Source organism: Leptonychotes weddellii, chromosome 5 (assembly GCF_054177405.1).
Source record: "Leptonychotes weddellii isolate Sample4059 chromosome 5, ASM5417740v2, whole genome shotgun sequence".
Classification (NCBI taxonomy): domain Eukaryota; kingdom Metazoa; phylum Chordata; class Mammalia; order Carnivora; family Phocidae; genus Leptonychotes; species Leptonychotes weddellii.
Window position 1 is genome coordinate 68907272 of NC_138373.1, and position 12979 is coordinate 68920250.

The 12979-nt window shown below is 53.0% G+C and overlaps 1 protein-coding gene across 3 annotated transcripts in view; it reads left to right on the forward strand.

Moving 5' to 3' along the window:
* The window catches only part of SLC6A13 (solute carrier family 6 member 13), a 41417-nt gene that overhangs the window by 23235 nt on the left and 5203 nt on the right, over positions 1-12979 (forward strand). For all 3 annotated transcript variants that reach the window (XM_081821010.1, XM_081821011.1, XM_081821009.1), the window contains exons 5-9: positions 3186-3270; positions 3958-4090; positions 4996-5130; positions 10650-10753; positions 11643-11767. In XM_081821010.1, coding sequence (XP_081677136.1) covers positions 3186-3270; positions 3958-4090; positions 4996-5130; positions 10650-10753; positions 11643-11767 — 582 coding nt within the window. The remainder of the gene's footprint in view (positions 1-3185; positions 3271-3957; positions 4091-4995; positions 5131-10649; positions 10754-11642; positions 11768-12979) is intronic.

Here is a 12979-nt window from a genome sequence, read left to right on the forward strand (position 1 = left end):
TGACTTGTTAATTTTAGCCATTCTGACTGGTGTGTTCCTCACGTCTTCTTTCTGATTCTGTCTTGGGTCTTTCTATCTCACAGTCCATCTCGATTTAACTGGGGAATAAGCTATTTTGTGTGTCTTCATTATAATTTTTAAGAACACTTGATTTTTCCTGTGCTTATAAGACTGTGTGTGACTCTTTTAGAAGACGACAGGAGCCACCCGTGGCCATAGGACCACCCAGTCGATTTGGTTGAAAGTAACAAAAATTGAAAATCCCTAGGGTAGTGCCGTCCAAGAGAACTTTCTGCGATGAGGAAAACGTTCTCCGTACTCTCCAACTTGGTAGCTGCCAGTTACACGTGGCTGTGGAGTGCTTGAAATGTGCCCAGTGTGTGTGAAGACCTGAGTTTTAAAGTTTTTGTTTAGTTTTAAGTAGCTTAAATGTAAGTAGCCACGTGGGGCTGGAGGCTACTCCATGGACAACACAGGTGAGGAGCTGTCCAGTGTGGACCCTCTTGTGCTCACTGCCCAAATATCCCTCAGTGTCCATCAGTGAAGCCCGACCTGTGCCAGGACTCCTTTTGTTTTGTTTTGCTGTGTGTAGGTGAGGTAGTCAGTTCTGACCTGGAGTTTGAGTCCTTTGCTTGCCAAGGAGGCACATTTTGCAATGTTTAGCAAGGCCCCTCTGGCCCTCAGACCCTTGATCCCTTTCCAGGCATTCTGTTGCTGATCTCTGCCACCTTCATTCCACCAGTTGCAAGTGAAGACTCCGATCTTGGAGGCTCCTCCCCCCACACCCCAAGAGTCCTTAGGTTCTTCTTCAATGTACCTGGTGGTGCCTGCCCTGAGCCCTGACTCCCTGCGGCACTTACCTCACTTCCTGGCTATTGGTCAGCAAGATCTTGAGGACCGAAAGGCGTCTTTATCTGTGTCTCCTTTGTGCCCGACTACAGTGCTGCCTACACCATAAGCACTCAAAATAATATTCTGTTGGGTGAGTCCAGTCGTAAAAATCAGTTTTATTCCAGTATTTTCTTTATTATGTCTTTTTTTCTTTCTTTCTTTCTTCCCTCCTCCCTTCTTTCCTCCCTCCCTCCGTCCCTCATTAATTCTATCATTCTTTTTTTTTTTTTAAAGATTTTATTTATTTATTTGACAGAGAGAGGCAGTGAGAGAGGGAACACAAGCAGGGGGAGTGGGAGAGGGAGAAGCAGGCTCCCCGCGGAGCAGGGAGCCCGATGCGGGGCTCGATCCCAGGACCCTGAGATCATGACCTGAGCCGAAGGCAGACGCTTAACGACTGAGCCACCCAGGCGCCCCTAATTCTATCATTCTATTTACACTGAAATCACCCTTGACAACCAGCTTGTCAGATGCTGACTTGATCCAGATCTCAGGGGAGTTCCTTTTGTAGAAATGTTGCAAATTTTTGGTGGCCTAGGGCTTTTGTTTCAGGGCATTGTTAGGTCTACAACCCTTGGGGTTGACTGGGGGGATCTCTGAGACAATCTTGAGGCAAATTCTATACCTGAGTCTTTTGCTTCTTGACATATTTGACATTTCTCCTAGTGAGTCTGGTTTTACTCAGAGCCTAGCATCTTTTGTAGTAGAGGATATCCCATCCTGTCAAGATGAAACAACACTTTTCTGGGTGAGCCGAAGCTTCAAGGAGAGAGAGAGGGTTTAGTGGAAAGAATGCTCGATGGGCATTCATTCAGCAGATGTTTGTTGAGCTCCTACCCTGTGCCAGACTCTGTTCTAAGCACTGGGGTTATGCTAAGGCACACAAAGATCCCTGCCCTCATGTGGTTTTTGTTCTAGTGACGAGACACACACCATAAACAAAATAAATGTGCAATATGTATTACCTGAGAAGAAGTGCTAGGGAGAAACATAAAACAGGGAGGAGGGATTGGGAGTGTTAGGGGTGGGAGTTGTCATTTTCAACGGAGTCATCCGGGAAGGACTTACTGAGATGACACAGGAGTCATGTTCTAAGGAGGGGGTGGGGAGTCAGCCGCTAGGGGCTAGGTAGGAGGATCACCCAGTGCAAAGGCCGTGAGGGGGCCTTGTGCCTACAGCATCAGGGAACAGCCACCGTGTGACTGGAGCAGGTGAGTGGGGGAGTCCCGGGGGGATGAGGTCAGAGGTGATGGTGGTAGATTGACGAGGGGGGGTGATTATAGGGGTTATGGCTGCTTTCTCTGCGTGGGGTGAGAAGCTCATTGGAGAGTTTTAAACTGAGACGTGACATAGAGTAACTTAAATTTTAACAAAATCATTCTGGCTGCTGTGTGGAGATTGCACAAGGGAGGCAGGAGTAGAAACTGGAGGCCAGTGAAGGAGCCACGAAATGGTGGGCACCTGCACCAGGGTGCTGGTAGTGGCCATAATGAGAAAGGTCCGATTGTAGATGTTTTGAAGGTAGGACATACAATTTGCTGAGCTGGATTCTAGCCCTCAGTTCGTCATTTATGAACTGTGACAGTCCATTTCTAAGATTCCCTTTCTTCATGTGTACAATGGGGAAAACACTATTTGGCTTAATATTTTCTAGGATTATTATACTAACACAACGTAAGAAAGAATGTGAGCCCCTGTTGTGAAACTCCAAAGTCATTTACAGATAATTAAGAGCCACTACTTACCGGGCACCTTACCCTCAGGTTTTCATTTAGTCCCCTGTCAATTTCACAACTGGATGTCACTATGTACATTCTAGAATCGAGGGAAGTGAAGTCAGAGAGCCACATGCAAATAACCAGAGGGTCAGGATTCGAACCAGAACTTTCTGACCTTGTGTCTGAGCTCTTGGCCACTCAGCTACGTGTCTTCCCTAGAAAGCATTTTTATTACCCCTCAGAGATTGTGCCTTCATACAAGGCAGTGACCTAGAAATATTTGCAAACTTTGAAGCAGACAGCATGCAGGGCATCCTTCCCGATGCCATCTGATCATGCTTTAGTAAGAGTATGTACCCAAACATTTAGAAGCCCACACGTAAAATCATGTGGGAGAAGGTGAGATAAGCTTGTTGAAGTTATTTTGCATTCGAGGATGTTTGTGTGGACAACTTCAGCCCAGTTCCTTCCAGATCCCTTACTTCCCATTGCCCTATAATTTCACACCCCTCTCTCTGGCCGTGTCAAATAGTGAATGATCTTTCTCTTGCTTCCTTCCCTGGGACCCACGGGTAGAATACTGTGTGGAGTTCCAGAGGACCAATGGCTCCCTGAATGTGACCTCTGAGAATGCCACCTCTCCTGTCATCGAGTTCTGGGAGTAAGTGAGGCCCTCTCCCCATCCCAGTGTGGGCGGTGGGTTTGAAAGGAGGCCACAGGAATGGGCTCGTGTGGTGCTGACCCTCAGTGGACAGCAAGAGAAGAATTTCTGTTTTCTTCTTTGGTGGCCCTGTCACTTAAGTGGCTTTTTTTTTTTTTCTTGTTGGGCTTGTATCTGTGGTTAATGCAGAACTGGTTTCAAAGATGAGAATTTTGCAACTCTCCTCAGGCCGCACCTGCCTTCCCCCCCGCCCCCCCGTCCCCACCCCCATGTTGGATGGCGCGAACGCTTTTGTGTGGACACTCCTACCTCCCCTCCCCCCGCAGCTGCGTGTGCGCTGCCTCCTAGCCCCCCTCCCTCGTAGCCCTGGGTTCACCTAGGCCATGATTCCTAATATCAACACATCCCGAAACCCTGGTTGAGAAGATAATGGGTTTGCACCTCCCTCTCTAGGTTAAATTGGTACTCAGCCTCCCAGAGCATACTTAGCCGGGAACAGTTTATATTTATCTCCCTTGCTATCTATCCCCATCTCTGGGCAAAGGAGAGCCTCATGGATCTGAGTGAAAAGAGCTGACGAGCCTTTGGACAAGAGCCTGGAGGCATGGCTCCACTGCCTGAGACATGTGGGCCACAAAACTGAGGCTGGGGGTGAAAGTGGAGCCCGGCTCAACCTTCTCTCCCCAGGAGGCGGGTCCTGAAGATCTCCGATGGCATCCATGACCTGGGGGCCCTGCGCTGGGAGCTGGCCTTGTGCCTCCTGCTCGCCTGGGTCATCTGCTACTTCTGCATCTGGAAGGGGGTCAAGTCCACGGGCAAGGTCCGTGTTGGAGAGCTCCTGGCCCCTCTCGTCCCAGGACTCCCTGCCCTCCCTGGGGGCCTGGTCACCCAGGAGCGCCCTGAGCTGTAACCTGATCAGGGACGGGAGGGAATGAACCCGTCAAGATTGTATGTGGCTCCCTCCCTTGATTCTGTGCCTCTCCTTGCTTCGCTCCTGTGCACTCTGGTATGTGGGGAAATGGAATGGAAAGGAGGGAGAGAGAAAGGCAGGAAGGACACTTCCAAGGAATGTGATCTTGCAGTATACCCCACGTGGGGGCACATTGCAAATTTAACAGATGTCGTGGCTCCCTGATTTATTCAACGGTTCTTTGGAAAAAGAATCCCACGGAGACTATTTATCTCAAAATGATTCGCAACCACCCTGAGAACTTGGGGGGTACTCTGCCAGAGAGTGTATGAGGTGTTAGAGGGCATTCTGAGTCCTTCTGGACTCTTGCCCTGGAGGCCTCTGACAAGGCTTCCTTCCTAATCTGGCTGCCTGGCTGTGCTAAGCTTGTAAGCTCTGTGAGGACAGGGATCATGTGTTGGAGAGTTTCTCGTGCCTGACAGCCCTGTGCCATAATTCTAAGCACACTTGTTGGGAGCATGCCTGAGTTCATTCAGTCACTTAACAAATATTTACCGGGTATGTGTCGGGGGAGGGTGGGTGTGTTAAGTTGGAGGGAGAGAAGGGTAAGGGTGGTTGTGGTTTAAGGCAGAGGGCAGATGGAGCCCGAACAGCTGCAGGGGTGAGAGGGAGGGGGCAGAGAGAAACACTCTTGACCTCCTCTGTGTACGTGTGGAGGGGGGAGCTCCTGCTTCCTGCCTCTGCTGCCCGGGGGGCTCGGGGCCCCTCCTTCCAAACTCACAGGTTCCTTGTCTTTCATCTGCCCCCCCGGCCAGGTGGTGTACTTCACAGCCACATTCCCCTACCTCATGCTGGTGGTCCTGTTAATTCGAGGGGTGACGCTGCCCGGGGCAGCCCAAGGAATTCAGTTTTACCTGTACCCCAACCTCACGCGTCTGTGGGATCCCCAGGTAAGAAGCCACAGACAGGGGCCATCCCGTGGCTCTGGAGGCTTTTTCCCTGCTCCTGGCCCAAACCCTGCGGTGTCCATGGTGGCGTGGGGGGTCTCCAGCGCTGTGTCAGCAGCTGTCTGTGGTCCCCCGCTTGGTCGGCGGCTGCCAGGGAGCCCAGTCATGGTTCTCAGGGGCTGCGGATCCGTCACCCACAGGCTGCAGCCCGGTCCCCACCACCATCTTCCCCGTCCCCCTGTCCATTTTTCCTCTGGGTGATCTCACCTCGATTTCTTACCCCTCCACCAGCCCTTCTGGTTCCGTCCCTCTGCCCACGTGGCCCATCCCGAGGCCCCGGTTCCCCAGCCCTCCCAGCGCCCGGCTGGGCTGGTGTCGAGTTTCCTGTCAGTTGTCCAGAGGTCCCAGCCTCCTGGCCTCCTCCCTCCCCTCCGGCCCTTCCTTCACGTCCACTCGTCCACTCGGTCTGCTTCGGCCAGCTTCCTCGCGGCCTGGCACGGGGAGGGAGTGCTGCTTGCTCACTGGAGGGGTTTGGAGAGCAGGGCCTGAAATAAGAAGCCACCGTGGCTGACGGGTTTCTTATCTTCTCCTGTTTGGCAGCCGTTTTGAAAGCTGGCAAAGCCAGGAGGTGTCGAGGGCCGGAGGGGAGCGTGGGTAAGCTCCACCCCAGAGCCCCTAAAATGCGTTGCCCAGCTACGTGCCCCGCCTCTGCCTCCCTGGCACAGAGGTCGCCCTCCCTTTGGGGGCTGGAGGAGCTCTCTGTGTCTGCAAGGGGGCCCTGAGGAGACAGAGGGCGGGAGGCTCCCGGCGCAGAAGAGACGAGAACAGCCGGATGGCTTTGCAGACGTTGCAAATGCCGAGTTCCCTGTTGGGCAGAATTTTGGGGGGGGATCCAGCAGCTGCATTTTTCTCATGGCTCCCAGCCACCCTGGCAAAGTTAAGTCCTGCCATCCTGAGTTCTGCCGGCAACCGGCAGTCGCCAGAGCACTCGTCTTCCAGAAGCTCCCCACGGGGTCCAGCAGCCTTGTGCGCTAGGTCCTGCCCAATGATCCGGTGGGCTACAGGCTTATCCTTCCCTCCCCCGTTTCTTAGACATAGTAGAGGTGCGGATTGCCGCTGCCTCATCTCCACGTGAGGCCCACAGGCTGTAGTCAGGCTTGGGAGCAAACGGTGGAACTGTAGTCGTTGAAGCAAAAAGGCCCCCAGAGATCAACCAGTGCAAACTCCTCACTGAACAGATGAGCAAACAAGGCCCAAGGTCACACAGCAAGTAAGTGGCTGGCCAAGCAAAGTGTACTTTTATCTTGTGAATCATAAGCCCTTTGACTTCTCTGGAAGCCAGGTGTTGTGGTGGAGAGTCCATAGCAAGCAGGAGCTCGTGGGGGCCAGCTTTGAAGGCCAGGGGTGGAGGGTGGCTTGGATCTCCTGTGCGGGAGGGCTCCACTGTTGTTCTGGAACCGCAGACATGTGAACCAGTGGCCAAGCAGCCGTCCGCCTTCGCTTGGGGGTCAGGCTGGGAAGGAGGAGCCGTGTTCAGTCAGGGAGACGAGCAGGTAGGCTGAAAGAGAACTAGGAGGGAGGGGTCTGGTATTTCTGGAATGGATTTTCGGCTTCTGCGACCAATGCCTCGTTTGTCCTGATCAGCTATTTATAGTCAACGACGATCGAGCACTAACCATGTCCCTGTCATTGTTACGTGCAGTATTACAGCTAACCCTCGTGGCAGACCAGTGAGGTGTCCCCATTTTACAGGAAAGGGAGGCCTAGGGAGCTTAACGCATTTCCCATCCTCACATTTGCAACTGGAACCTGGGTCTGAATGATGACAAATCCATATGCTTTACGATCTCTTGAATTGAAGGCAAAGTCCCCATCTGCTCATCTTTGTTTTTCTCAAAGCTCATTCATTCAGCAAAAAATTTACAGAACATCTATTATGCGACAGGTCTGTTCTAGGTGTCATCGTTGTTAGAGAGTAGCTGGCAGCAAACGTGAAGAAGGTGGACCAGACAGCCTTAAACTCTGAGCGTTAACAAGGCCATGATTCCGTGTCTGGGTTACTGCGGGGAATAAAACCTCTTTTCGTCTTCCGTCCAGGGTACCACCCTTCCAACCACGGCCAGCTGTGGGCTGTGCAGGGAGCATGTTTCTTCCAAATCCTCTGAAGCTGTGAGGAGGGAGATGTTTCCAGGGCCGGGTTTGGTCTGGGCTACCCCGCCGCCTTCTTGGCCGCTGGGTCCCGGTCTCTGGCTGCAGCTAGGCCTCCGTTGTCGGAGAGAGTAACAGCCTTCCGGGTGATGCCCCTGCCGGAGCCCTAACTGAATGTAGCTGGCACTCCCCAGGAAGTGTGAGAGTTCCAAGTGGCATTTGCCTGGCACTTGAGAAAGGTGTAAGATTCCTGCTAGCCAGCACAAAGACCCCAGACATCTCTGTCTGCCAGGCACTCCGTCTGGGAGGGGGAGGCAGGCAGAGACAATGCTGGCTTTATCTGGCTCCCTCCTCTCTTGCTGCCAGGCTTGCTGGGTGTCAGGCAGCTCAATGCCTCTCCCGGTGTTTCCTGGGGCTCAGCCCTTTCACACGCGGGAGGGGCTCCTGGAGACTCCAGACTCTCCCGGGCTGCCTTTCTTTCCCTTGCCTGGCCCTTTGTTCTGCTGCCTTTGTTCGGTAGATGGATAGGGGGTAGGGTGTCCAAAGAGCCCTTGTGGAACCTTTGAAAGCTCCATGTGAAGCTCTTCTAATGAAGGGTTTGTTTAGGGAGGCGGTTGGAACATTGATTAGAATGGGTCTTCTTATTTTGACATCTATGGGACCTCATCATCACTGAAAGGTGAGTTGCCTTTTTGAAGTAACCACAGCAACAACAAACACACTTATTATGCGCTCGCTATTTGCCAGGTGCTTTACTGAGGGCATGATGCCGGGGAGACCCCACACAGCCCCATGAGTCCCTGTTAGCTTCATCTTGTAGATGAAGAAACTCAAGCGTAGAAAACTTAAGAAATTTGCTCCAAATCCACAAAACTAGCATGTGGGGGAGCTTGGGTTTTATGCCAAGTAGTCTTCAGGAGTCTGCTGTCTTGATGACCATGATACACATTTTCCAAAGAGTATGAATGTGAGAGTTTTCAGGGCTGCTTTTTATTATTCCAGAAAGACAGGGAACTCATACTTAACTTATGTGCTAAGGATTTTCACATATAATATTTTATTTGTTATTATACCCATTTCCCTGATGAGAAAAGTGAGGTTCAGAGAGGTTAAGTGACTTGCCCAAATCACGCAGCTAGTAATAAATAGAGTTAAGAGTTGAACCCAGTTCAATGTGACTCCAAAGCCCAGGCTTTTTCCATTACCCACTCTTGCCTTCCTATAAATAGTAAATATAATCCTCGTTGGGATTGAGCTCAAAGTTGAAAACATCCTTCCTGGATCTTCTAGAGGTCCCTGTCTTCCTCTGCTCCCCTGAAGACCTCTCTCTTTTGCCCACACTCCACCAGGTGTGTCTCACACTTGTTTTATTCTTGGTCAGTCTCCTGTCACAGCCAAAGACGCATCGGGGCTTTGTTTTAGAAACCAGGGCTGCTGGCGTGGTTAGGGAGCAGGCCGCCTGTGGTGGGGAACAGAACAGCTTGCTCTGCTGTTCCTGTGGCCCTTTCTCTGACCCCACTCCTCTCCCCATCCCAGCAGGCCTGTCAGGCTGCAGCTGGGCCAAGAGCGGGGGGTGGGGGGGGCTTGCCAAGCTTCCCGGGGAGCGGGCTTTAGTCAGAGGCTCCGGGTCTGACCCTCGTCCTCAGAACTCTCAGCCCTCCTGCTGCATTTTCCTCTGTTCTCATTAACCTCTGCCCCCAACCCAATCGTAGTCTGTCCCCCTCAGGGCAGGGTGAACTGCCAAGTCACAATTTTTCTTATTTTTTTTTCCCAAGCCCAAGTTCTCGAAACTTCAGCACCCTGGGATTTGCGGCCCCTGCCTGTGTGTGGGCAGCCGCAGAGCAGCTCTGAGGGCAGCGGAGCGTTTCCCTGTTAACTCGTGGGTCAGTCTGCAGCCTGGGCACTGCCAGGCCCGGGGAGCAAACTTCCAAGACCCAAGGCTCCTGGGCCATCTCCTGGAGGGCCTGTTGGGGAGAGATCACCTGGGCTGGTGGCTGTGGGCCCCCAGGTAGATAGGGGTGTCTCCCAGCCCTCCCTCTCTGGGCCTGAGTCAGGGAATGGGGTTCACAGTGAGCAGAAGGGGCAGGAGGCTGGAGATGTTCTCCTCTTTTCTTCACCGTCTTTCTGGCTCTTCCCCGCTTCCCGCAGAAATGGAATATAACACAAGGAGAGGGTGCCCTGGGCAGATCCCGGGCGCCAGTTCTCAGGGCCTGTAGGGCAGCGACTCCCACATCTGGCTGACATTAGGATCATTCAGGAGGCTCTGAAAATAATAAAGATTTCTGCATTTTCCTGAAGTCCTAGAGATCCAGTATCTCAACGGGGGCTTGTCGATGTGTCCCCGAGACCCACCACAACGCGGGGGAAATGGGCACTTTGGTAGGGGCGTGTGTGACAAGACAGCGAAGGAGGTTGGGGGCGGTCACAATGGTCAGGGAAGCAGCGAGAGGAGCCAGGGACACGGCAGCTGAGGCATTGGTGGATGTGAGCTTTGGGAGCTTGACGTGAGTGGAAGGAAAGCAGGGGCCTTTTGGGGGGCTGCTAGAGCAGGACAAGGCAAAGACAAGAAATGGGGAGCCCAGAGAGGTTAGGCTGCCTGCCTGGTGGTTTCTGCACCCGTAGCTTAGTGTTCCCTTGTGGCGCTCACATCTTCTGAAGATAGGAGGCGCCTGGGGAGGGTCTGCGGCCCTGGGACCCCACCTCCCTTGGATCGTCAGGGTTGCCCAGTCCTGTTCGCCTTGATGTGCTTTCTCTTTGGGATGTTATTGTAGCTGTTAAATCTAAATCATAACATGCCCGGGCCGGCCAGGCCAGCTGAGATAACACCGGCCCTAGCCGGGCCCCGGATTTAGCCACAGAGCTCTTCCCCCCAAGGAGTACAAAGTACATGCATTCCTGTCCAGCCTCTGGACTTTTTTGAGCTGAGGATGACTCTTCCTGCTTTCCAGACAGCAGATTTGGAGGTGCGAGGGGCAAAGCTGTATTCTTGCCATGGCACTGATATGAAGGACCCCCTAGCTCCAGAGATCCTGTCCCCGGATTCCTTGCAAACCGGTCATACTGCAAGGAGGGCCCGGGAAGGGAGAAAGTGGAGGCAGAATCAGGGCCTTATTTCTGTTGCAGAAAGTTGGTGCCAGGCCTGGCTTAGTCCTAGAGCTCCCTCCCAGGCTCCGCCACCCCGGGTCCTTCAGGCTTCGCCCAGTGCCTACTGCCCACGCCGTCCTGGTAGCGCCCGAGAAACGCTGTCGGGGTGCCCACTGGGAGAGCCGGGTCGCAGGCTGAGAGCAGCGTTGGCCACCGGCCTGCATGCTCCCATGGAGCCCAGACGGCCTGGGTTTCCTGGGGTGCAACGTTCTTGCCTTTTCCCTGTGTAGGTGTGGATGGACGCGGGCACCCAGATCTTCTTCTCCTTCGCCATCTGTCTAGGGTGCCTGACCGCCCTGGGCAGCTACAACAAGTACCACAACAACTGCTACAGGTGATTGGAAGGGTGGGGCCTGGGCCGCCGACCCGCCTCTCCCTTGCCCCTCCAGCGTGCTAGGTCAGGGCTGCTTTGGACGGTGCAACAGCTCATGGATTTGCCTCCCCCCACCCGTCTTCACCCCACTTTCCCATGTCCCAGGGCCCCCAGTTGCTGAAAGGGAGCCAAGTATGGCATGGGCATAGGGATTGCCTCCAAAGGCTGGGATGGTTGGGATTGGCTGGGAAGCCACAGTGGGGGCCCAGCCCGCTGGCTAATGGAGAGGTTAGTGGGCTCGAGCCTGAGAAGTCATTCATCATGCCATGCAGGGGAGCCTCATTTGCCCCAGCCAACGCTGAACCCTTACCTATTTTTACCTCACCACTCCCCATCTCATGTCCCCCTCCCCAGGGTTCCCTCCAGCCGACTGGGTTCACATCAGACCATCTCAGCCAAGTTCAAGCTAAAAAAAAAAAAAAATCACATCATACATTTCAAAATCAAATTTGGGGGATGAGGATTATGTGTGGTTTGGGATTGTCCGTGTCTACACATACCCTCCACATTAGCTGCCAAACTGAATTGTGTCTGAGTGGTAGCGTCCCAAGAGGTGTGGTGGCAATATGGCAGGAGGGGAGGCTGTGCAGCAGTTCGTAATTTTTAGATGAATATTTTACTTCCTTAGAACTTTACTCTTTAGTGACTACTGTGACTGACTCCAAGTCTCAGCTAATGGGTGGGTGGGGGGCAGGCAGAACCCACCCCTTGAATGTTCATCTGGATCCTGCAGGCAGCCCCCCTCTGGCCTGAATGAAGGGCTGGGGTGAGTGTCTGCCCACCTGAGGGGCTTCCTGTTGGCATCCTTTTGCTGACCCGGCCTGTCTCTGCCCCCCTGCCTGCCCGACAGGGACTGCATCGCCCTCTGCTTCCTCAACAGCGGCACCAGCTTCGTGGCCGGGTTTGCCATCTTCTCTGTCCTGGGCTTCATGTCTCAGGAGCAGGGGGTCCCCATCTCTGAGGTGGCCGAGTCCGGTGAGTGTTGGGGGGCTGGGTGCCAGGGTGGGTTCTGTGAGCTTTGTTTGAACCTTTGCCAACTGGGATCTGGACGCCTTTCTATTGTCACATACACTGGGGGTGACCCACGGTCACCCTTCAGTGTATGCATCCCTGGGAAGACCTGGGGGAGCACATCCACACTCACCCCAGCTTCAAAGGGTGGAGGGGTATACAGGGAGTGTTTCCCACACCTGGCCTCCACTTCCTTACCCTGGAGGCAACCAGTGTGACCAGGCTTGTGTTTCTCCTTCCAGAAACAATTTAGGCATCTGTGAGAAGAAAAGTGCACGCACACATACACACGTACGTGAACGTTCATACATACTTAACACGTATCACTATTTCTATTTCTTACCCCCTCTTCTAGAAAACCAACTGATAATATACTATAGACACTGTTCTGCGCTTTGCCTTGTTTTGCTCACTTTAAAATGTATCTGAAAGATAAGTTTATGTTGGCACAGAGTTTCCTCTTTTTCACCATGCAGTGTTTTTGCTTTTATATTTTTAAATTTTTTTTAAAGATTATTTATTTATTTTAGAGAGATAGAGCGTGAGCTAGGGGAGGGACAGAGGGCAGAGGGAGAGGGAGGGAGAATCTCAAGTAGACTCCCGGCTGAGCGCAGAGCTGGATGCAGGGCTCAATCCCAGGACCCTGAGATCATGACCTGAGCTGAAATCAAGAGGTAGTCGCTTAACTGACTGAGCCATTCAGGTGCCCCTGTTGTTGCTTTTATTTTATTTTTTAAAGATTTATTTATTTGAGGGTGCCTGGCGGGCTCAGTTGGTTAAGCGTCTGCCTTTGGCTCAGGTCATGATCCCAGGGTCCTGGGATCGAGCCCCTCACTGGGGTCCCTGCTGAGCAGGGAGTCTGCTTCTCTCTCTCCCTCTGCTACTCCACCTGCTTGTGCTCCCTCTCTCTCTGTCAAATAAATAAAATCTTAAAAACAGATAAGATTCATTTATTTGAGAGAGAGATAGAGAAATGAGAGAGCACGTGAGTACTCAACACACAAATAGAGGGAGGGGCAGAGGGAAAGACTCTCAAGCAGGCTCCCCACTGAGTGCGGAGCCCCAGAGGGTGGGGGTGGTGCTCAATCTCGGGACCCTGAGATCAGGACCCGAGCCGACACCGAGTCAGAGGCTCAGCCCACTGAGCCACCCAGGCGCCCCCTGTTGTTGCTTTTA